The sequence below is a fragment of the Pogona vitticeps genome, chromosome 2, assembly GCF_051106095.1.
Source record: "Pogona vitticeps strain Pit_001003342236 chromosome 2, PviZW2.1, whole genome shotgun sequence".
NCBI classification, from domain to species: domain Eukaryota; kingdom Metazoa; phylum Chordata; class Lepidosauria; order Squamata; family Agamidae; genus Pogona; species Pogona vitticeps.
Genome location: NC_135784.1, coordinates 15,897,590 through 15,920,199, shown reverse-complemented (window position 1 = coordinate 15,920,199; position 22,610 = coordinate 15,897,590). Strand labels below are relative to the sequence as shown.

General features: G+C 45.5%; 1 protein-coding gene and 1 non-coding gene across 2 annotated transcripts; both read left to right on the top strand.

Annotated features, from left to right (window-relative positions):
* The first annotated feature begins 194 nt into the window (after positions 1-194).
* Positions 195-305, top strand: LOC144587679 (U5 spliceosomal RNA). The gene has a single exon (XR_013542839.1). It is a non-coding gene; the product is annotated as a U5 spliceosomal RNA (small nuclear RNA).
* A 6,637-nt stretch (positions 306-6,942) lies between these two features.
* LOC140703938 (uncharacterized) lies at positions 6,943-10,926 on the top strand. The gene is made up of 3 exons (XM_072988065.2): positions 6,943-7,133; positions 7,818-7,966; positions 9,023-10,926. Exons 2-3 carry the CDS (start codon positions 7,852-7,854, stop codon positions 10,039-10,041), a joined length of 1,134 nt encoding a protein of 377 aa, XP_072844166.2. The 5' UTR covers positions 6,943-7,133; positions 7,818-7,851; the 3' UTR covers positions 10,042-10,926.
* The last annotated feature ends 11,684 nt before the right edge of the window (positions 10,927-22,610 follow it).

Genomic DNA, 22,610 nt, shown 5'->3' with positions numbered 1-22,610 from the left:
AGGAAGGGGACACCCGCCTAGCCAGCCAGATCAGCCGAATCAACCCTGGCGATCAATGGGGTGACAGATGTCGCAGCCAGATCGCCCTCACATTCGACAAAATTAAGCTGAGATAACTGAGAACAAAGATCTTCCTTAGATCTCCCCAGCGACCACCTGCTTCTGAGAGGCAGGCACTCCTGTGTTCCTTTTTCATATTCTGGTTTCCCTTCAGGCCGCATAAATCTTTCGCCTTTTACTAAAGATTTCCGTGGAGAGGATGATGTTCCTTTTTCCTTTTTGGCTGAAAGGCGTTTCCATGTCCGTTCACAGCAGCCATTGGCTCTTCTGCCTTCTGGGTGGCCTTTTCCATGAGTGGGGGAGCAACGCAGGTGGGTTTGGAGGCAGGTGGCCACTTTCCTGACTGGATGCATAATCTTCCTTAGCCCCTTTGGTTCCTGGGGATAGCAGCCCTCCTGTTGGCTGGAGGTGAGTCTCTCTGAGGAGGGATCAGGAAGCAGGATCTGAACTCAGCCCTGGGTCTGCCTGAGAGGGATGTTGCACCACCTGTCGCTCTCCAATGGGAGAATTCCATTGTGCGAATGAATGCCCCATTGCCTGACGTGTGCCAGGGAAATCCTCCCAGCATGGCTTCCCCTCATATCCTTCCAGTTACAGGAAGTGTCACTGTCTCTGGAGACCTGGCTTCAAATTTTTCCTGGGCCAGTGTGTGTCTGAGGGTAATGGCAGCAGTAAAATTCCTCTTTAAATATTTCACACACCTGAACCCCCCTGTTCAAGTCACTGTAACTCAGCCATGATACCTAATAAAGCTAAAGAAGACATTGACGCCTGTTTTTTATTTGTATTGCACACAAATTCATGCTACTCTTGTGCAATAGAGGGAAAAAATCAGCACCAGCTGCTTCTCCAAAGGGATTTCCTGCTGAAAGTTACACTACTGAGCTTAAGACCCCTGAGGAAGTGTTAGTAAAGTCAGGCCATTAAAAATATAGCAGGAGGACGTGTCAGAAGTGGACGCCACACCACAAAATCCTACATCACGGAATACCTTTTTCTCTCTTTTAAAGTGACAAAAAACCTATTGGAATAATTTATTGTATTTAAAATATTTACATGCCGCCATTCTCCCAAGGGATCCAGAGCGGCTTAAGGTATTAAAAGAAACGAAGTTAAAAGCCAAATAGTAAATGATTACAATATTGAAGGAAACAAAGTTAAAAGTCAAATAATAAATAATTGCAGTATTTAAAATGCATTAAACAAGTATCATATTAAGACTTGAAGGAATCCAGTTAATACATACAATATTTATTTATTTATTTATTTATTTATTTATTTATTTATTTATTTATTTATTTATTTATTTATTTATTTATTTATTTATTTATTTATACCCTGCCTATCTGTTCAAAATGAGCACTCTAGGCAGCTTCCAAACATATAAAAACACAGTAAAATGTACATAAACAAAAAACCAATATACTATAAACAATAACAATAATAACCAACAATAAACAGTAGACATGTTTTTCAAGATGGCAATATAAGAAAAAATAGATTAAAGAAGAAAATATTGTTAACTGGAGGGAAAGCCTGCTTGAACAACTGAGTTTTAAGATGGGTCTTAAAAATACCCAGCGACGGGGCCTCACGAATCTCTGGAGGAAGGTTGTTCCAGAGGCGAGGAGCCACCACCGAGAAGGCCCAATTTCTTGTCTTTTCTTTCCGGGCGGCCCTCAGCGTCAGGCTCCTCAGCCTCACCTCCTGACTCGATCGAGTGATACGGGTAGTTCTTGATGGGAGTAGGCATTCTGCCAAGTATCGAGGCCCTAAACCATTTAGGGCTTTGTACATAGGCATCAACACTTTGAAGTCGATCTGGAACTGAATGGGCAGCCAATGCAGTGCATCCAGAGTGGGTGAGATGTGTTGGTATTTTTTCACTCCACTAAGTAATCTGGCCACTGCATTCTTCACCATCTGGAGTTTCCGCAACAGCCTCAAAGGCAGCCCCACGTAGAGCGCATTACAGTGGTCTAATCTTGAGATTACGAGCGCATGCACCAAGGTAGTGAGCGCCTCAACATCGAAGGTCATCTGTGGACACACACACACACAGACACCGACTTCTGGGATTTGCCCATTTTCCCCTTGTGGTCAGAAAACCTGCAGTCCACTCCAGGATGGGAGACATTCTTCCCCCACTAAGAACCTATCTGGTCTGGGTGTTGTACTTTCTCGAGAGTACCATACCTATGATGTAGCTACAGTGTGATGTGGCTACAAAAAAGGCAAACCCTTTTTCCGGCTTGACATCGTGACGAGACAGCAGGAGGAGGACAGAGCTCTGTTCCCCGGGCTGAATTCTGACCTTGTTTGGGAAACCATAGGGTGTCAGAACCACCCTAGAGGGGTGTTGAACTGGGGGGGGAAGCCTGTTGATCACGGGGTGGTGGTGGCCACCCCGTTTGATCCAGGAAACTCCCTAATCAGCCAATGGGCAGAAACAAGCAGCCTCGGCTCGCTTGCAAGTCGTCGGCAGCCGGCTAAAAGAAGCAAGAATTATCAGCTTTCTGGCATCGTTGTTTACCGGGTGAGATTTTTACAACTAATTGCTTATACCCCTGGAGGAAATAATTCCTATATATAGAAAAAAAAGAATTGCTATCTCATCTCAGAAACTATAAAGCGGCAAAAAATCTGGTGAGAGGGATAGCTGATGGAAAGGAAATAACTTTTAAAAATACACTTGAAGAATATTACACTTTGGCATTGTGAAGCTTTCCTGTGAGTTATACTTGATAAATCTGGACTCTGTTTTGACTACCTGAAGTCTTTTGGCATGGAGCCTAGGATTGGTGGCCTTGAGCCCTCTGCTGTTATTTCCTTTTGACTTTCCCTGTGCCTGGCTGGAAAATTAACCCTAAAGTGGACCTTTAAGGCCATCAGGCCGTGGATACAAATATTGCACCCTACCCTGGTATTTTGAGGTTTCAAATTCGGTTCAGGCCTATTTAGCCGAAGCGGACTTTTAGAAATGACTCTGGAAACTTTGAATATCTGTTTATAACCATTTGGGCAGCTGAAACAGAATGGCACAACAAGTGACAATTTTGGAATGAAATAAAATCTACCCGTCAAACAATATTAGAAACAGTGAGATCTCATTACCAAGAGACCAAACTATCCAATCAACATCAGAAGAACTACAGTCCGCAAGCAACAGGGAACAACAAAGAAGGAAATTGGAGTATCTCAGATGATGTATGCCAATCAAAGCAGCAGCTGGAGGAAGTTAATTTAAGAGAAACATCAGTCTTGGACCAGAGGAGATTACTATGGGAAGACAAAGGGGAAAACAGCAAAATTAACCAAAAAAGCCTGGAAAACCCACTGAAGATAGACCAAGCACATAAAGATGTTAGTGGACATAAATCAGATCTACAAAATGGTTTCAGAGGACATGAAAGATGACAGAATGCTTAGAGACACAGAAATTTTAAATGAGAAAAGAGGAATTAGAGAGGGAATTACCTAGAAAGATGAAAAAAGGGAAAACAAGGAAGGGCCCCTTAATATTGAAAACATGTATATATTCATCATCTGGAACTGTAAAACGGTATATTCTGTATATTAAAAGGAAGAATTAAATTGAAATAAGGGAGCCCTAATCAGGGTAAAGATGTAATATAGTGGTTTTTTATTTTAGGTAAACTAAACTAGATATAAAGCTGGGTCATGGATCTGGAACCACTTTCAATAAGAATGTTACTAGAAGACCTTGAGAATTTTATATAATATGAGAGTAATAGTATGATAGTAGTAGTCATATTATATACTAAAATTTGTATATGAATGGTTTGAATGTTTGAAAGATGTTTGGAATTTGGGGGGATAACCGGGAAGACACTGAGATGTAAAAAACAAATAATTGTAAGCAAAACATGTAACACCATGTTTGACAAGCACAAAACAATGTAGATAGATTGAAAAACTAATAAAATGTTTAATAAAAAAAAGGCAAACCCTATTTTAGGATGCATTAACAGACGTATTGTCTTCAAATCCCATTATTCAGCACTGGTTAGGCCTCATCTTGAGTCCTGTGTCTTGGTTCTGGACACCACACTTCAAGAAGGATGCCAGCAATTTGGAACAACGGTCGTTGTGGGTTTTTCGGGCTTCTTGGCCGTGTTCTGAAGGTGGTTCTTCCTAACGTTTCGCCAGTCTCTGTGGCCGGCATCTTCAGAGGACAGCAAACTGTGCTCTGGAACAAGTTCAGAGGAGGGCGACAAGGATGATCAGGGGGCTGGAAATCAAGCCGTAGGAGGAAAAACTGAAAGAATGTTTAGCTTGGAGAAACGAAGACGAAGGGAGATAGGAGAGCCCTTTTCAAATGTTTGAAAGGCTGTCCTACACAGGAAGGACGGGATCTGTTCTCCATCACCTCAGAGTGCAGGACACATGATTATGGGCTCAAGTTATCGGAAGCCAGATTTCAGCTGAATATCAGGAAGAACTTCCTAACTGTAAGAGCAGTACGACAACGGAGCTAATGATGACCTTGAGGGATGGTGAGTGCTCCAACACTGGAGGCATTCAAGAGAAGTTGAGACAACCACCTGGCAGATCTCCTTTGATTTGGATTCCTGCATTGAGCGGGAGTTTGGATTCTGTGGCCTTATAGGACTCTTCCAACTATTGATGGTCACACAGAGATGGTTTACTTGTGTGTAGCTCGCAGTGGGTCTTCCATTTCCTTTAGGCTGGTGTAGCTGCATAGTAGAATTGGTGCCGTTTGAGAAATAGGGTTCTGATGGTGGATTGGTTACTTGGGGTTATGGGATGTTTCTTAGCTGCCCCTTGTGCTACTTTTTTTTTAATTACAAAAGTTCAGGAGTAAGGCAATATACACAGTCATGATATGTAAATAAGAGTAATTATTATTATCTCGGGGGTGGCTCTGACTTTCTCCTTGTCTTTGCAGGAAAGCAACATGAGGGCGACCAAGTGAGTGAAAGCCCCTTTCTTCCAAAGCAGCTCAAAGCAGCAGCACCTGAGCTGGCTGGGGAGGGGAATTAAGGGATCAAGGGAATTAAGGGATTGGATTCAGAAGCAGCGCTAAAGGATACACCATCCTCATTTCCCCACCACCACCGCACTTTGCTCCTCCACGTGGTGACCCAGAAGCAGGGACCATTTCCAGACTTACCCTTCTTCGGTCAGCGAATCCACCCTCCACCAGTAACTGAAGAAGCCCCTCCTGGGAGTGGGGAGTGGGTGCAGCCCACCTTCTGGGGCTCATGGGTTAAATTGCCCTTTCGGAATCCAGAGCAGGTGATACAACCAAGTGGAAGCGAACACCTGAATTTTGCTGCCAGATTAGCCTTGGGGTTAAGATGATTTACCTTCTGGTTTCTTTCATTCATTCATTCATTCATTCATTCATTCATTCATTCATTCATTCATTCATTCATTCATTCATTCATTCATTCATTCAGCTTCTATTCCACTCCTATTCGTATCACAGCACTACTCTGGGTGGGTTACAACTCATAAATTAGAAAACAAAAATTAAAAATAGAGATATTAAAGCCAACAGCAATAACCCAACACCCCCCCCAAAAAAAGATGAAATCAATTAATAACGGAGTGGATGGAGGAAAAGAGGGGAGGGCAGAAGAGGAGGGGAAAGAAAACAAGTGTGGGGAGGAGGTCAGCTGGGGCCAGTGTGAAAAATCTCCCCGAAGAGCCATGTCTTTAATTGTTTTCTCAAAGTCACACAATGAAAACATTACAATCGACGTTCTCAGAAAGTGCAGGGATCACCGTGAATCGGTGCACTACTGGGCCCAGAACAAGCAGATTGTGCACCACACTGATTTTCTTTCAGGCAGAGTCAAACTAGTTTTAGCCCAGCATCACAAGAACCCCAGCTGAAAGGATATAATCTCTCACCGGCACAAGGGGAGTGAAACCCATGGTCAGTGCAGATGGGCCCTTCACGGATGCATCATGCAGGAAAAGGGGAATGTCCGCCACTGAAACAGAAAAGAGGGAGGAAAAACCAACGGCCTGGAAAAGGCCTGTATTCAGACTTTGCTCATCTTAATATGGTCCTACCCTTGCCCTACCATGAAACCAAGTGAGAGGATCATCTGAAGCAGCAGGTGCTGCCGCAAGTGGGAGTGAACTTCTGGATGAGGTCTCTTAATTCAAAGTGTTGCCATGAGGGTGAAGCAGATAACAATAACCACAACTACTACAAGAACAACAAATCCTGTGGTGAGCTAAACATAACTGAGCCCAGAACATGCTGAGAACCTTCCCTGGGGCAAGGGATAGCATGCCGGCTGGTATTTGCCTACTTACTTTGGGAAACAGACTGTGACCAGAACTGAAACATCAATGGCAATTTCCAGTGGATGGCTGAAATCCTGTTGCTCAACATCCTATGTTGGACTAGTGTGGCTCATTGAAGCAAGTGGGGATCGGGAGAGTCAACCCCTCTGTAGGGCCAATGGATTCAGATGCATCTACTTGAGTTGCTACTTGTTTTAGCAAAGGAAGTTACAACTAGGGTAATAGATTAGGAGCACTTGAATCAATGGACCTTTTGCATTTGACTCACCAAAACCCTACTGATTCAATGGGCCTACTCTAGCACAACTTACTACACTAAGCCAAAGGATTTAACCCATTGCGTGCATGTGTGCTCTTTAATTTTTGAAACCCGCTCAGACATGGACTACATGTGGAAGGTGAGAAAATGAATGAATAAAGACGGGAAGGTTAGTGATAAAAATGTGAAAATGAAGACTTAAAAGAAAAAACCCTTCTCAAATGTTTTTTTTTTCCCTTAGAAAAGATATTTTCTTTATACATGGCTCTCTCTTTTGCTCTGAACTACAAACTCCAGACTTCCTTGCAAATCTTAGGGTAATTTTTAGCAGGTGGTTCAATTTCAAGGTGGGAATGTGGGCATGATAAAAGGAAAAAGAGAAGAGTAGCAATTAGTAATAAGTCACCAGCAGAAGGAAACACAGACTTCCAGACCCCCGTCACCACCTTAGCCAGATATGGGTGCTAGCTTTTACTCTGTTTCTGGCTGCTAGAAATTTTCACACTGGGTGAGTCCTCTTTTGATTCCTTTTCCTCCAAAATTTCTACTTGTCTGTAGCTGGATTGTGAACTTTCCTGGGCAATTGGGCGTCACCTTGGTAAGTAAGAGGAAAATATGGAGCTTCTGAGAGAGAACAAAGGGTGAAACAGAGGAGATAACTTTGCAATGGGTGAATATTGCCAGACGGAGACAATCTCTATGTACCACATCCTTGTGTTGGGGCTGGAGAGAGAATTCTCTTCTAAGCATATCTCCTTCAACATTCTTTGCCTGGCACTTCCCAGAATGCCTGAATCTGCGATTTCTTGTGCCACCACATGTTCTTGGACTTCAACTCCCAGAAATCCAGGCCAGCAGAGGTGCCTTCCAAAAACTACCATGCCCTTAGATTTGGGGGGCAGGAACTGGAGACCTATAGTGCAGCCTCTGAAGATTAGGCCTTGAGGTCTAGAAACTGAAGGTATTTGAAATTGTAGAAGAGGAATTCTGGGATAATTTGGGGAGTTGGAGTGCAGGAAATCCAAATGCCACATCCTTTTCATTTTCTCTTAATGGGTTAAGGTTGCAGCATTATGCCGTCCATCTGTAAGGAGCTGAATTAGATTCTCCCTTCGAAGCTAATGGAACATGACTGAGGTTAGGGCTGGTGTCCCAACTTTTACTCTAAAAAGCTTCTGCTCTGTTATTAAAGGTGACAGATGAAGGTGAAGCTCTGATTAACACCCATGGAAGGAGAGGCTCCTCTTAAGGATGAACAGAAGCAGCTACAAGCAAGAGCCAACCAAAAAGAGGCAGATAAAGCTCGTTTTCTCCTTTCAGAGGCCCCTCAGAATCTACAAGGTATATATAGAGAGAGAGTGTGTGTCTTTCCTCCTACGCCAATCCCATAGAATGAGAAGAACATCTTTCTTTGGTGTCCATTCTAGAAGGTATTGTAAGTCTTCATAGAATTGGTCAGTTTCAGACTCCTCAGAATTGGTGGTTGGTGCATAAACTTGGATAACTGTGATGTTGAGAGGTCTGCCTTCGATTTCTATTAAAATCACTCTATCATTTTTGAGATTATATCCCATTACAGCTTTTCTCAATCTTTTCTTGACTATGAGGGCTACTCCATTCCTTCTACAGGCATCTTGCCCACAATAGTAGATATGATAATCATCTGAATTGAATTCGCCCATTCCTGTCCATTTTAGTTCACTGATGCCTAGGATGTCAATGTTTACTCTTGCCATCTCCTTTTTGACCACCTCCAGCTTCCCAAGGTTCATAGATCTTACTTTCCAGGTTCCTATGCAGTATTTTTCTTTGCAGCATCAGATTTTCCTTTCACTTCCAGGCACGTCCACAGCTGAGCATCCTTTCGGCTTTGGCCCAACCACTTCATTAGCTCTGGAGCTACTTGTACTTGTCCTCCGCTCTTCCTCAGTGAAATGTTGGACGCTTTCTGACCTGAGGGGCCCATCTTCCAGTGTCATATCTTTTAGCCTTTTGTTTCTGTTCATGGGGTTTTCTTGGCATACATATTGGGGTGGCTTGCTAAAGCCTGCTCCAGATGGATTGCGTTTAGTCGGAACTCTCCACTATGACTTTTGGGTGGCCCTGCACGGCCTAGCACATAGCTTCTCTCAGTTACTCAAGCCGTTTCACCACGGCAAGGCAGCAATCCATGAAGGGGCTTGTGTCTTTAGCTAAATCTTTCTCATATTCCTTTCCTAAAGTATTTAGCTTTAGCTTCCGTCTCTAGCTAATCTTAAATACTTTAGGAAATGAATATGAGAAAGATTTCTGAATACAAAGCAGGTTGATGAATACAATAAACTTTCTTCTCTGGCACCTTTTCCCCCTTCAACCCACTAGATCCTCAATTCACTATAAATTCTCTCCTTTGAGTAGATGGGGCAAAAAAGAAGGAAGTAAGACTCCAAGGGACATTGCCAGAAAGAGGGGAGGATGAAAATGAGAACTGTTGGGATGGAAATGAATCCCTGAGGCAGAATCAGGCAGACCAGAGGAGAGACATATCTCACAGATATCCGAGCGGCGTTGCCTCTGAAGACAAAATGGGGAAAACAACAAACAGGAGCATCAGTGCTCTTCAAAGCTCAGAGTATCAACAAAACATCCCTCTGAAGAAAAGACCAGTGAAATGTCCAACATGTCACGCCGAGATATATCGGTGTCACTGTTTGAAGGATGGAGAAAGTTTCAGATGGAGCCCAGAAGATACAGGATTTCACAAGGGGGAGAAGAAGAAATGCTTTAGCTCTGACCTTGAAGCACCTCAACCAATGCATTCTGAAGAGAAAGTCTACAAGTGCATAGAGTGTGGCATGAGCTTCAAGAGAACTTCAGAACTTGAAAGACATCAAAGAATACACACAGGACAGAAAGCATACAAATGTCCTGTATGTGGACAGGCCTTCAGACGCAATTCACATCTTCAAGTACATCAGCGAATTCATACAGGAGAGAAGCCCTATATATGCAAAGAATGTGGGGAAACGTTCAGCCAGAAGGCAAGCCTTGTAGTACATCAACGAATTCATAAAGGAGAGAAACCCTATAAATGTGAAGAATGTGGGAGGAGCTTCACCCAAAGCGGAAACCTTATAATGCATCGGCGAATTCATTCAGGAGAAAAACCCTATGCATGTAAAAAATGTGGGAAATGTTTCTGTCAGAGCAGTGCTCTTAAAGTACACCAGCAAATTCATACAGGAGAGAAACCTCATCAGTGCAATGAATGTGGGGAAAAGTTCAGCCAGAAGTCAAGCCTTGTAGTACATCAGCGAATTCATACAGGAGAGAAACCCTATAAATGTGAAGATTGTGGCAGGGATTTCAGCCGAATTGGAAGCCTTAAAATACATCAAAAAATTCATTCAAGAGAAAAACCCTATGCATGCATATAATGTGGAAAATGTTCAGCCGTTAGGCAAATCTTGTTGTACATCAGCAAATTCATATAGGAGAGAAACCCTCTCAGTATGAAGAATGTGAGAAAAGCTACACAGTTAGGTCAACATCATAAATGAGAGAAACCCGTTCAGTTCAAAGAATGTAGGAAGAGGTTCACCAAATACTCATATGCCACAGTACATCAACCAATTTACTTAGGAGAAAAACTCTATACATGCAGAGAGTGTGGTAAAAATTTGAAGCAGCTCTCAGATTTTAAACTTCATCACCTTCTGTCTGAAGAAAGATCCTGCGGAACAAACATATTCATTCAGGAGAAAGTCTCTATCAGTGCAAAGAATTTGGGGATATCTTCCGTTGTAGAGCCCATCATATTAGACATCAACAGATGCACAGAGAGTGAAAACTTTGAAATCATCACAAAATTATCCTCTTAATCTCCATCAACCTGTCTGTCTTGGCAAGAGACTGAAGAGAGAGGTTCCTGCCACAGTGAGAGCCTAGTTTTCAAATTATACCTTTGTGAATCTGTGAATGCATGTAAGACAACAGACTTTATGGTGCCCTCAAATGTGGGAATCCCCTCCACGGAAATCTTCTTTTCCTCCAAATAATAGACAAAAAACAAATTTCCTGATGGCATTTTACAACAATAAGGAGATAGTGAACAGGGGTGGTGTTGTGAGTGAACCCTTTAATGTGTTTTAAGATAATTGTCAAAAGGAGGATGTGATGTGTGTAACTCCCTGCCTTCTGGTCTGTGATTTTAAAAAATATTTCAAACCAAAATTTTTGCTGAGATAGTTTTAACAGGAGTCTAACTTTATCATTTTACAAAAATTGCCTTGAAATTGAAATAAATATTTAGACTGGAATAAGGCCTCTTTGGATGAGCCATGATTATGCAAAAGGAATACTGACAGGATGAGCAAGGATAATTTTGAGCATATTTGCACGAAAGATCGTTAAAAAGTTTGTGTAAGTTATGGCAACCCTAAAGGGATGTTCAAGGAGTGGTGTCAACATTATCAAAACACACTGTTGAACAACAGGGGAAAACCTACAAGCAGGGTTAATAATATGACACTGAAAGAAGGACCTCGGAGCACTATGAAACTTTATAACACCCCTTGGTTGTTTGAGTCTGTGGTAGTCCATCACAGCTGACATTTATTCCTGCAGGGTTAGATTCTAGTGTGAAACCAGATACCACTCTCTCTCTCTCTCTCTCTCTCTCTCACACACACACACACACACACACACACACACACAAACACAAAAAAACACACACAGAGAGAGAGAGAGAGAGAGAGAGACAGAGAGAGAGAGAGAGAGACAGAGACAGAAACAGAGACAGAGAGAGAGAGAGAGAGAGAGAGAAATGAGTTTCCATAGCCAAGTAGGAATACAGCATCTAGTCTCCGGAGACTGAGCCCCACATTCTGTCTCCTCCATCACGTATGGACTGAGGTTGCTCAAAAAATATGGAAGTCTTGTTCCTGTATAACACCTTAATGTTGAAAAACATGTGTCTCCATGAAGATGGAGGGAGCCGGTGGCAGGGCTTAGTTTTTGAAGGAACACACAGTCACCGTATATTATGCTCTAGATCGGGTACCTGACAGGAAGCTACCAGACGACTAATGCCTTGTAGTTCTCACAGAGTTTAGCCCCTTCTAGCCTCTTCCTCTGTCTCTATGGAGAGTTATCCTATCTGAGATGGAGCCTTCATTCCTCAGCTGGTGTGTAGGCATCCTTCAGTCTCAAGAGACTATGGTAACGTGCTCTGAATAGAGATCTTGGTACAGTCTCTAGTATGGCTGAGAAGGCCAATTCGAGAGTGACAATCCCTTCCATGCTGAAGACAAATGCAATCCATCCCCTGTTTAGCTCCCTGATTTTGCTGGTTTCGGGACTGCCTCTTTGCCTGAGCCTGCTGAAAAGTGTCTCTTCAAATTGGGAGAAGCCATGTTGCACCGCCTGCCTCCAGGCTGAATGCTCAGATGTCAAGCTTTCCCATCTGTTGAGGTCCATTCCTAAGGCTTTCAGATCCCTCTTGCAGATCACTTTGTATCGCAGCTGTGGTCTCCCTCTGGGGTGATTTCCCTGCGCTAATTCTCCATACAGGATATCCTTTGGAATCCAACCATCAGCCATTCTCACGACATGCCTGAGCTAAAGTAGACGTTGATGTTTCAGTAATGTTTACTTAGTTATACATTATGTATTCCTCAGCTATCAATGGTTCAAAACAACAGAGAGTAATGTGGATGTTTAGGCAAAAGGACTAGAGATGGGCACAAGGTGCTTCATTATGCTTTGGCCCAATTAGTCCAAGTGGCAGAACAGCTGCTCTGTGCCTCCTCATCACCTGAATCTCCAGTCTGGACAGGAGTCCAGACTTCCCTGCCCCACCTCCTCCCACAGCTGACCACTCAGATGAGGAGGTGGGATGGAGATTCTCCCTGCGCGGCTGTTGAGTGGTCAGCTGCCAGAGGAGGCGGGGCTGGGGAGCCTCGGCTCCTGCCTAGACTGGAGAATCATGTGATGGGGAGGCACGGAGCAGCACGTGTCAGCTGGTGTGTGGAAGTGTCAGTGAGGGGGTGGGGGAAAGGCAGCTTTTCTGCCACACAGACAAAGCATGACAAAGCACTTCATTCATTCATTCATTCATTCATTCAATTTTTACCCCACCCATCTAGACAACGTCTACTCGGTGTATATGATGAAACAGTAACAGCTACAATGAAATAAAGAGGAGGGAAAAGTAAGAAAGAAAAAAAATCAAAAATTTGCTGGAGGGAAGGTCTGAATGAACAAACATGTTTTTAATTGGGTTTTAAAGATGCCCAGCATAGGGGCCTCGTGAATCTCCAGAGGGAAATTGTTTCAGCGGCGAGGAACCACCGCCAAGAAGGCCCAGTTTCGTGTCTTCTCCTTCCGGGCCTCTCTCAGCATCAGGCTCCTCAGCCTCACCTCCTGACTCGCGCGGGTGATCTGGATAGACCTTGGTGGAAGCAGGTGTTCTGCCAAATATCGAGGTACTAAACCATTTAGGGCCTTGTAATTAAGCATTAAAACTTTGAAGTTGACACGGAAACAAATGGGCAGCCAATGCAATGCGGCCAGCGTTGGATAAATGTGTTGGTATTTTCTCACTCCGGTAAGGAGTCTGGCCGCTGCATTCTGCACCACCTGAGGTTTCCGCATCAGCCTGAAAGGCAGTCCCACATAGAGCGTGTTACAGTGGTATAATCTTGAGATTACGAGTGCATGCACCAAGGTAGTGAGCATCTCTGTGTCAAGGTAGGGTCGCAGCTGGGCAATCCACCAAAGGTGGAAAAAGGCGGTGCGGACTACCGATGCCACCTGCATTTCCATGGTGAGCGTCAGGTCCAAATGTATGCCCAGGCTGCGGACCCCACGCTTCGCGGCCAGGGTGACCCTCTCAAACGTGAGAGAGTCACCCAAGCCACCTACCACGGGGGCACCCACCCTCAGAACTTCTGTCTTGTCCGGGTTCAGCTTCAGCCCGTTCTCCTGCATCCATTACAGTACGGCCCCCAGGCAGCTCTGAAGGGACAGGATGGCATCACCTGCAGTTGGAGAAAAGGAGATGTAGAGCTGGGTGTCATTGGCATATTGATGAAACAAAGCCCCACATCCCATGATGACCCCACCCAGCGCCCTCAATATAGATCTTAAACAGCTTTGGGGAGATAATCGACCCCTGTGGAACCCCACAATTGAGACTCCACGGGGCCAAGACACTGTCCCCAAGCTGTACTCTCTGGGGACGGTCCCCCATGAAGGAACAGAGCCAGGCAAGTGCCGAGCCACCGATTCCCACCTCGGAGAGCCTCCCCAGGAGGATACGGTGGTCGATGGTATCAAAGGCCGCGGAGATGTCGAGGAGGACAAGCAGAGACATTTTGCCCCTGTCGGCCTCCCTCAACAGGTCATCGTACAGGGTGACCAATAAGATTATACTTTTTCCTAAAATCATTATGCTGAAACTTGAGGGGTGTCTCTTACACGGAAATTAGCTGAGATAGCTGAGGAGAGAACAAAGATCTCCCTTAGATCTCCTCAGCGACCACTTGTGTCAGAGAGGCAGGTTCTCCTGTGGTGCTTTTTCCATATTGGCTGAAGGTGTTTACCCATCCAATCACAGCAGCCATCGGCTCTTCTGTCTGCTGGGTGGCTTTTCCCATTAGTGGGGGAGCGATGCGTATGGGTTTGGAGGCAGGTGGCCGCTTTCCTGACTGGATGCATGCTCTTCCTGGGCCCCTTTGGTTCCTTGGGACAGCAGCCCTCCTGCTGGCTGGAGGTGAGTCTCTCTGAGGAGGGACCAGGAAGCAGGATCTGAACTCAGCCCTGGGTCTGCCTGGGAGGGGAGTTGTGCCACCTGTCACTCTCCCATAAGAAAAATCCGTTGTGCTAATGAATGCCCCATTGCCTGACGCGTGTCTTGTAAGCCCTTCTGCAGAGAAATCCTCACAGCTTGGCTTCCCCCTTATATTTTGCCAGTTCCAGGAAGCGTCGCTGTCTCTGGATACCTGGGTTCGAATTATTCCTGGGCCAGTGTGTGTCTGAGGGGCAATGGCACCAGTAAAATTCCTCTTTCAATACGTCACATACCTGGAAACCCCTGTTCAGATCACTGTAACTCTGCCTTGACACCTAATAAAGGTTAAGAAGACATTGCCGCCTGTTTTTCCCCCCCCCCCCAAATTCATGCTACTCTTGTGCAATAGAGGCAAAAAAATCAGCCACTTCTCCAAAGAGATTTTCCACTGAAAGTTACACTACTGAGCTTAAGACCCCTGAGGAAGTGTTAGTAAAGTCAGTCCAATAAAGATATATGAGGAGGACATGCCGGGAAGTGGACGCCACACCACAAAATCCTACATCAGGGAATATCTTTTTCTCTCTTTTAAAGTGCCACAAAACCTATTGGAATAATTTATTGTATTTAAAATATTTACATGCCGCTGTTCTCCCAAGGGATCCAGAGCGGCTTACGGTATTAAAAGAAACAAAGTTAAAAGCCAAATAGTAAATTATTACAATATTGAAGGAAACAAACTTAAAAGCCAAATAATAAATAATTGCAATATTTAAAATGCATTAAACAAGTATCATAGTAAGACTTGAAGGGGTCTAGTTAATACATATAATATATACTATTTACTATTTATTTATACATACATACATGCATACATACTTATACAGTACACACACACACACACACATAGACACACACACGTGTGTGTGTGTGTCCGTGCGTGCGTGCGTGCACACATATATATGTGTGTGTATGTGTGTGTATAAATAATAAATAATATATATCGTATGTATATATATATGTCTTAGCCTGACCGTAGCCATGTTACTGCTTTCTTGCATGATTAGGTTTCTGCTTACTAGACAGAAACCTAAAGGAAATGGAGTCTACCGGTATTCCGTTGCTTGTAAGTAATTGGGCACCTGTAGCCTTCTATTCCCCCCCTTCTCCACACCCCTTTGCCTCCCCCTTTTCAGATTGAACTTATAAAAATGTGTATTCTGTAATAAAGAGGCTCGCTTCTTCCCTGCATGTTTTCTGCGTGTGAAGTTTGCGCCGATTTGCTGGCTTTCAGCTGAAAATAAACAAATATATCTATTGGATCTCTCTGTCTCTGGCTGATTGATGAATGTGTTAGAGACAGGAAAAAAACTCAGGTATTAGTCCTGTGGACCCTTCATTTATTAATCTTGGGAGTCTTTAGACTCCTAATAAGAGCAATATTAAAACCACAAAGAAAAGACACAATTATTCTTTTAAATATTCCCTTGGCCTTGGAATGATGATGACTACCTGGGGGATTCCTTTTCTGCTGGTCTTTCAGAACAGCCAGAGCCCAACATCAGAGTTCCCCTAATAAAATGGTAGGCCATGTGCGGCCTCCCGGATCCCCAAAGTGCCCCTTGCTGTTGTTGGGGGGGGGTGGCCCAAGCATATTAACCCCACCCTCCAGAAGGAAACAATTCAGGCTGCAGGGGTTGAGTACTACTTAGGCCCTATTCTGTACGGCATTTACGTTTCTCCTGTCACTTTGATGTCTCACTGCAGGAAGACCCCCCCAAATGTTCTGTGTGGGCTTCTTGTAGCCCTGCCGCTTGCCTTATTTCCCCATCATGGGCTACTTGGTTGACCAGCTGTTTGTCCGGTATGACAACGACACCAGGAAGGACCTGCCTCGTGTGCCCTGGATCCAGAAAGTGGAACAAGAGGACCCCCAGGATTGGGACTGATAAAACACATCTCTCCTGGAGCTGGGAGTTTTCCTTCTGGGTGACCCTGTGGAGCCGTTTCAACCACAGGCAGGGTGAGTGGAGGAGAAGGTTGTGTGTCTGGAGGGCAGGCTGCATCACCCAGAGTAGCTGCCCGACTACAAACCCCAGAATCCCCAAAGAGTGATGGTATCAAAAAGTACTACCCACTTGTGAATTTTACATCTGTTTTTCCCCCTGGATGAACACAGATATTCCTCTTGTTTTTATATTCGCCAGGAGGGACCCAGAGAGTTGTTTGCTGAGTTGCCAAACCATCTGATTCAACAGACCGAAACAAAATAAAATAAAAGGCAATCTCAGTGGGCTTTGGTTGTGTTTATTTCCACTACCAGACAAGACCATAAAGAGAAATCAAAAATAAAAACAAACTCTTTCTTGTCCACCAACTTTCTCCAGACTGCCTCTCTTCTCTTTGATGTCCTCTTTCACCGGAGGAGACGGCGCACTGGCTTTCTCCTAACCTTCACAATGTTTTAAGTTATTAAAATAAAAGGCCAGAGCCGTGCGGCCAGTACAAAATACAAATGCAAGAACAGCTGGTAGGCCATCCCTTTATAGGCCACTACTAAAAGTTTTTTTAAAAAATCATAATTATGCAAGAAGAAAGCATACAATATGCAATATTCTTCAAAGTAGGTACCATTTTTGTACCTTTGGTACTTGCTTTGAAGAAATGGGTTTTACCCATAAAAGCTTGCAAATTGTATGCTTATAAAAGTATCACCTATTCTTTAATAAGCTAGTTCTCTGTAATACTTGATGCGCTAGAAACAACTCTTTGTGTTTTAAGTAATGCACATTCTCCCTTCCCCGTATTAAGGGTAGTTTGCCACTTAGTATATTGGCTCTGTCTTCACCTGATCATGACGACCACACCAACCATCATGGGGGATGTTTCTAAATACAGATGGCATATCATGATTAGACCACACGCCCGAGAAAGTATATTACCATCCGTGAATGGAAACGAGCTCGCCTTTAAGGTGCTATAATACTTTTAAAATATTTTTATTTTGCATTTTGAAATGTTTACAATTATTTAAGGAGATTTTATTGATCGCACTCCACCCAGACATCAAAAAGTAAAAAAACTGTTTAAAGAGAAACAGACCATTTTTATCAACCCTTTTTTTGGAAAGTAGACAAATACGTGAACGAAAACTGCTGTCAGTTACTTGTTTTCACTCTTTGTCACACTTTATTTATTTATTTATTTTATTTATTTATTTGATTTATATCCCGCTCATCTGGTAAATCTATACCACTCTGAGCGGCTAACAGGAACATATATACAATTATAATAAAATAAATTAAAAATCAATTAACAGAAAATGACAAAAATCATAAATAATCGTAAATAATAAATAGATAAAGAAGAGAAAAATAAATTAAGTTAGATTAGGTGCTGGCAGGAGGGAAGGCCTTGACATAGAGCCATGTTTTTAGTTGAGTTTTGAATGTACCCAGCGTAGGGGCCGCGCGAATCTCAGGTGGGAGATTGTTCCAAAGGCGAGGAGCCACCGCCGAGAAGGCCCGGTTTCGTGTCTTCTCCCTCCGGGCCTCCCTCGGCGTCAGGCTCCTCAGCCTCACCTCCTGGGTCGCGCGGGTGGTCCGGGTAGAACTTGGTGGGTGAAGGCGTTCCGCCAAGTATCGAGGTCCCAAACCGTTTAGGGCCTTATAAGTGAGCATTAAAACTTTGAAGTCAATACGGAAACGAATGGGCAGCCAATGCAGTCTAGCCAGGATAGGAGAAATGTGATGGAATTTTCTCCCTCCGGTAAGGAGTCTGGCTGCTGCATTCTGCACCATCTGGAGTTTCCGTATCAGCCTCAAAGGTAGCCCCACGTAGAGCGCGTTGCAGTGATCTAATCTTGAGATTACGAGCGCGTGTACTAAGGTGGTGAGCGCCCCCGAGTCGAGATAGGGCCGCAGTCGGGCAATCCGCCAAAGGTGGAAAAAGGCGGAGTGGACAACCGACGCCACCTGTGTTTCCATGGTGAGCGTCGGGTCCAAATGTATGCCCAAGCTGCGGACCCCACTCACCGGAGCCAGGGTGGCCCCCCCAAACGAGAGAGAGCCAACCAAGCCACCAACCACGGGGGGGCCCACCCTCAGGACTTCCGTCTTGTCCGGGTTCAGCCGCAGGCCATTTTCCTGCATCCATTCCAGTGCAGTCCCCAGGCAGTGCTGAAGGGACAGGACGGCATCACCTGCAGTTGGTAAAAAGGAGATGTAGAGCTGGGTGTCATCAGCATACTGATGACACAGCGCTCCACACCCCCTGATGACCCCCGCTAGCGGCCTCATATAGATGTTAAATAGCATTGGGGAGATAATCGACCCCTGTGGAACCCCACAGTTGGAGTTCCAAGGGGCCGAGACACTCTCCCCAAGCTGAACTCTCTGGGGGTGGTCCTCCAAGAAGGAACGGAGCCAGGCTAACGCCAGGCCACCAATTCCCAACTCGGAGAGCCTCCCCAGGAGGATACCGTGGTCGACGGTATCAAAGGCCGCCGAAATATCGAGGAGGACCAGCAGAGACGTTTTGCCTCTGTCGGCCTCCCTCAGCAGGTCATCATACAGGGCGACCAATGCCATCTCTGTACCGTGACGCGGCCTGAAGCCCGACTGGAATGGATCCAGGGCATCTGTTTCATCCAGGAGTGCCTGAAGCTGGTCTGCCACCACCCTCTCCACCACTTTGCTCATGAAAGAAATATTGGCGACGGGCCTATAGTTGCCAATTTCGTCTGCCGCCAAACTAGGTTTCCTTCGTATGGGCCTAATGAGTGTCTCCTTGAGGGCAGGCGGGAACCTGCCCTCCAGGAAAGACCCATTTATTATTGCTGTGGCCCATTCAGTTGTTTTCGGCCTGGCTGCTTTGATTAGCCAGGCCGGGCAAGGGTCCAAGGAGGAGGTGGTGGCCCGACAGCGGTCAAGCACCCTGGCCACAGAATCAGGCGTTACTGGCTGGAAAGAGTTGAGAATAACCGGGCAAGACGGAGCGCTGGACATCTCAGCTCGATTCACTGCATTTAAAAAAGGAGAGAGCTCCCGGCGGATGGCCTCCACTTTAGATTTTAAAAATGCCGCAAATTGGTCAGGTGAAAAACTAGGGGGAGGCCCATCACCCGGACCAACTCCGGATAGGTCGCGCACTATACGGAAAAGCTCCGCCTGCTGGTTGGACGCTTCGCTTATCCGGTTAGCGAAGAATGATCTACATGCAGCCTTCACCTTATTCAGGTAAAGGTTAGTTGCGACCTTGACAGCTATCCAGTTGTCCGTCGGGTTCTTCCTCCATCTACGCTCTAGCCTTCTCCTAATTCGCTTCATCGCCCGGAGCTCCAGGTTGAACCAGGGCGCCGGATGAGTTCTGCGCCGGAGAGGGCGTTTGGGCGCGATCGTGTCGACTGCCCGGGTGGCAGCGGTGGACCAGCTGTCCACCAGGACGTCAACAGGAGCGCTAGCCAGGTCAGCCGTAATCCCTCTCATGGCCTCCTGGAAGCCAATCGGATCCAGTAGTCTTCGAGGGCGGACCATAGAAATAGGCCCCTGCTCCCTGCGGGGGGAGAGAGCCACTGTGAGGTTAGATTTTATCAGGTGGTGATCTGACCATGACAAGGGGATAGACACAAGGTCCGTCACCATCAGACCACTCTCGCCCCAATTGGAGGAAAAAACCAGGTCTAACGTGTGGCCACCCACGTGGGTGGGGCCGTTGACATGTTGGGACATGTTCAAGGAAGCCATGGTTTCCAAGAACTCAAGAGCTGGCCCAGTAATCTCTGCCTCCGCATGCACGTTGAAATCACCCAAGACCAGAAGCCTCGGGGATCCCAACAATGCCGCGGAGACAAAGTCAGCCAGCTCCGGAAGGGAAGTGGCTGGGCTGCAGGGCTTTAAGGAATGACAGCAGCCAGTTCAGGTCCAGATATGGTACCAAGTTGACAGGAAAGTGTTACATTTTGGAAAGTCCAAGATCTGATATGGGGACACCGTGACTGACCTCAAGGACACAGTGTATTTTCCCAGAGTTGTTGGGGTTGTTTTCGATCCTTTGGGGATGTTTTCAGAAGGAGAATACTTAAACAGTCCAACTTAAGTCCAGGGTGGCAGAGGATGATGTCCTTCTAACTCCATGGATGTGGAATATCTGATTCTCTAAATGTCTCCAATGCCCAAAGTCCATGCTGGCCGAGGCTTCTCAGAATGGATGCTCTAAAGATCCGGAAGCTGAACATTCCCAACCCCAGAAGTGGCACATCCACCCTTCGAGACGAAGCTCTGGATAAGTGCTTGGTGTCCATTTGATGCCCGTGGTGTCCTCTTTCGTTCTCCTACAGAGCCTCCAGTGGTGACGGTGGCAACAAAAGCGAGCTACGGTGGCTTAGAGAGACTCACTTGCCAGGCCCATGGCTTCTACCCCAAGGAGATTGAGGCCACATGGAGGAAGGACAGGGAGAGCTTGGAAACGGAGACCCTACCGTGGAGGTGTTTCCACCAATTGGGACGGGACCTGGCTGAGCATCGAGATCAGCCCTGAGGAGAAGGACCTCTAATGGTGCCACATGGAACACAACAGCCTGTCTGGACCTCTGGATGTGGCCTGGAAGGCACCTGGGGAGAGGTTCAATGGGAGATTGAAGGATTGGGTGGGAGGGTGGCTTTAGGCCCTGTGAGGGACCCTTAAAGAGGCATTTCTCCCCCACTGGGAGAATGGAGGGTCTCTAACATGGAACCGAACGTAGCAGCATTGCAGGGGACAACAGCTGGGGAGGCATATGTTCCCCCATCGTGTTCCTATATCCCCCACCCCCAGGGGGAGAGACCTACAATCCAAGAAGAGACCTTGGCCAACTTTCCACTCAACTTTGGCCCCACCGATTAAGCGAGGAGGGGAAGGCAGTTCTTGCACATGACAGACCCACATGGAAACCTGAGCCTAGGTTACTCAAAAGGTTATCAGCTCAACTGGGGGAGATTTTATATATTTCTGAAGTGGGGGGGTCATTCACATTCATTATGCCTTTTTCTCCCCCCATTTGCAGCCTTGGTTGGGCTCCTTGTCAGATGCAACTTGGGAGCTGTGGCTGTCCTGATCCTTCTCGTGACCAGGGCTGTTTTCTGCACCACTAAGTAGGCCTTGATTTCCATCTTTTGACCTTGGCATCAACCCCAGAGAAGTTACTCATTTTTGGACAGCATCGTCACCTTCCACCCAGTATGGACATCTTCTCCCAGGGCTCTCCCAGCAGCCACCCTGTGAGCAGAGCACCTGGGACTGTAACTCTATCAGGGTCTGGGTATGAAAAAACCCACCATTTCTCACCAGCACAAGGGGAGTGAAACTCATGGTCAGTGCAAATGGGTCCTTCACAGCTCCATCATGCAGAAAATGTGAATGGGTGCCAATGAAATAGAAAAGAGGGAGGAAGAACCAACGGCCTAGAAAAGGCCCGTATTCAGACTTGAACATCGTAACACGGTCCTATCCTTGCCCTACCATTAAGCTGAGCAAGATGATCATCTAAAGCAGCAGGTGCTGCTGCAAGTGGGAGTGAACTTATGCAGGAGGTCTCTTAATTCAAGCTGTTGCCATGAGGGTGAAGCAGATAACAATAACTACAACTACTACAAGAACAACAAATCCTGTGGTGAGCTAAACATAACTGAGCCCAGAACATGCTGAGAACCTTCCCTGGGGCAAGGGATAGCATGCCGGCTGGTATTTGCCTACTTACTTTGGGAAACAGACTGTGACCAGAACTGAAACATCAATGGCAATTTCCAGTGGATGGCTGAAATCCTGTTGCTTAACATCATAGGTTGCACTAGTGCGGCTCATTGAAGCAAGTGGGGATCAGGAGAGTCAACTCCTCTGTAGGGCCAATGGATCCAGATGGATCTACTTCAGTTGCTCCTTGTTTTAACAAAGGAAGTAACAACTAGAATACTCGAGTAGGATCACTTGAATCAATGGAACTTATGCAGTTGACTCAGCAAAGCCCTACTGATTCAATGGGCCTACTCTAGCACAACTTACTACACTCAACCAAAGGATTTAAGCCATTGTGCTCTTTAATTTTTGAAATCCCCTCAAACATGGACAAAATGTGGAAGCTGAGAAAATGAATGAACAAAAACAGGAAGGTTAGTAATAAAAATGTGAAAATGAAGACATCAGAGGAAAAAAAACCCCTTCTCAAATGTTTTTCCCCTT

Coding starts and splice junctions, on each gene's coding strand:
- LOC140703938 (XM_072988065.2), top strand. CDS start 7,852: ATGGAAGGAGAGGCTCCTCTTAAGGATGAACAGAAGCAGCTACAAGCA. Junction 7,967..9,022: donor GGCCCCTCAGAATCTACAAG/GTATATATAGAG, acceptor TCCTTTGAGTAG/ATGGGGCAAAAAAGAAGGAA.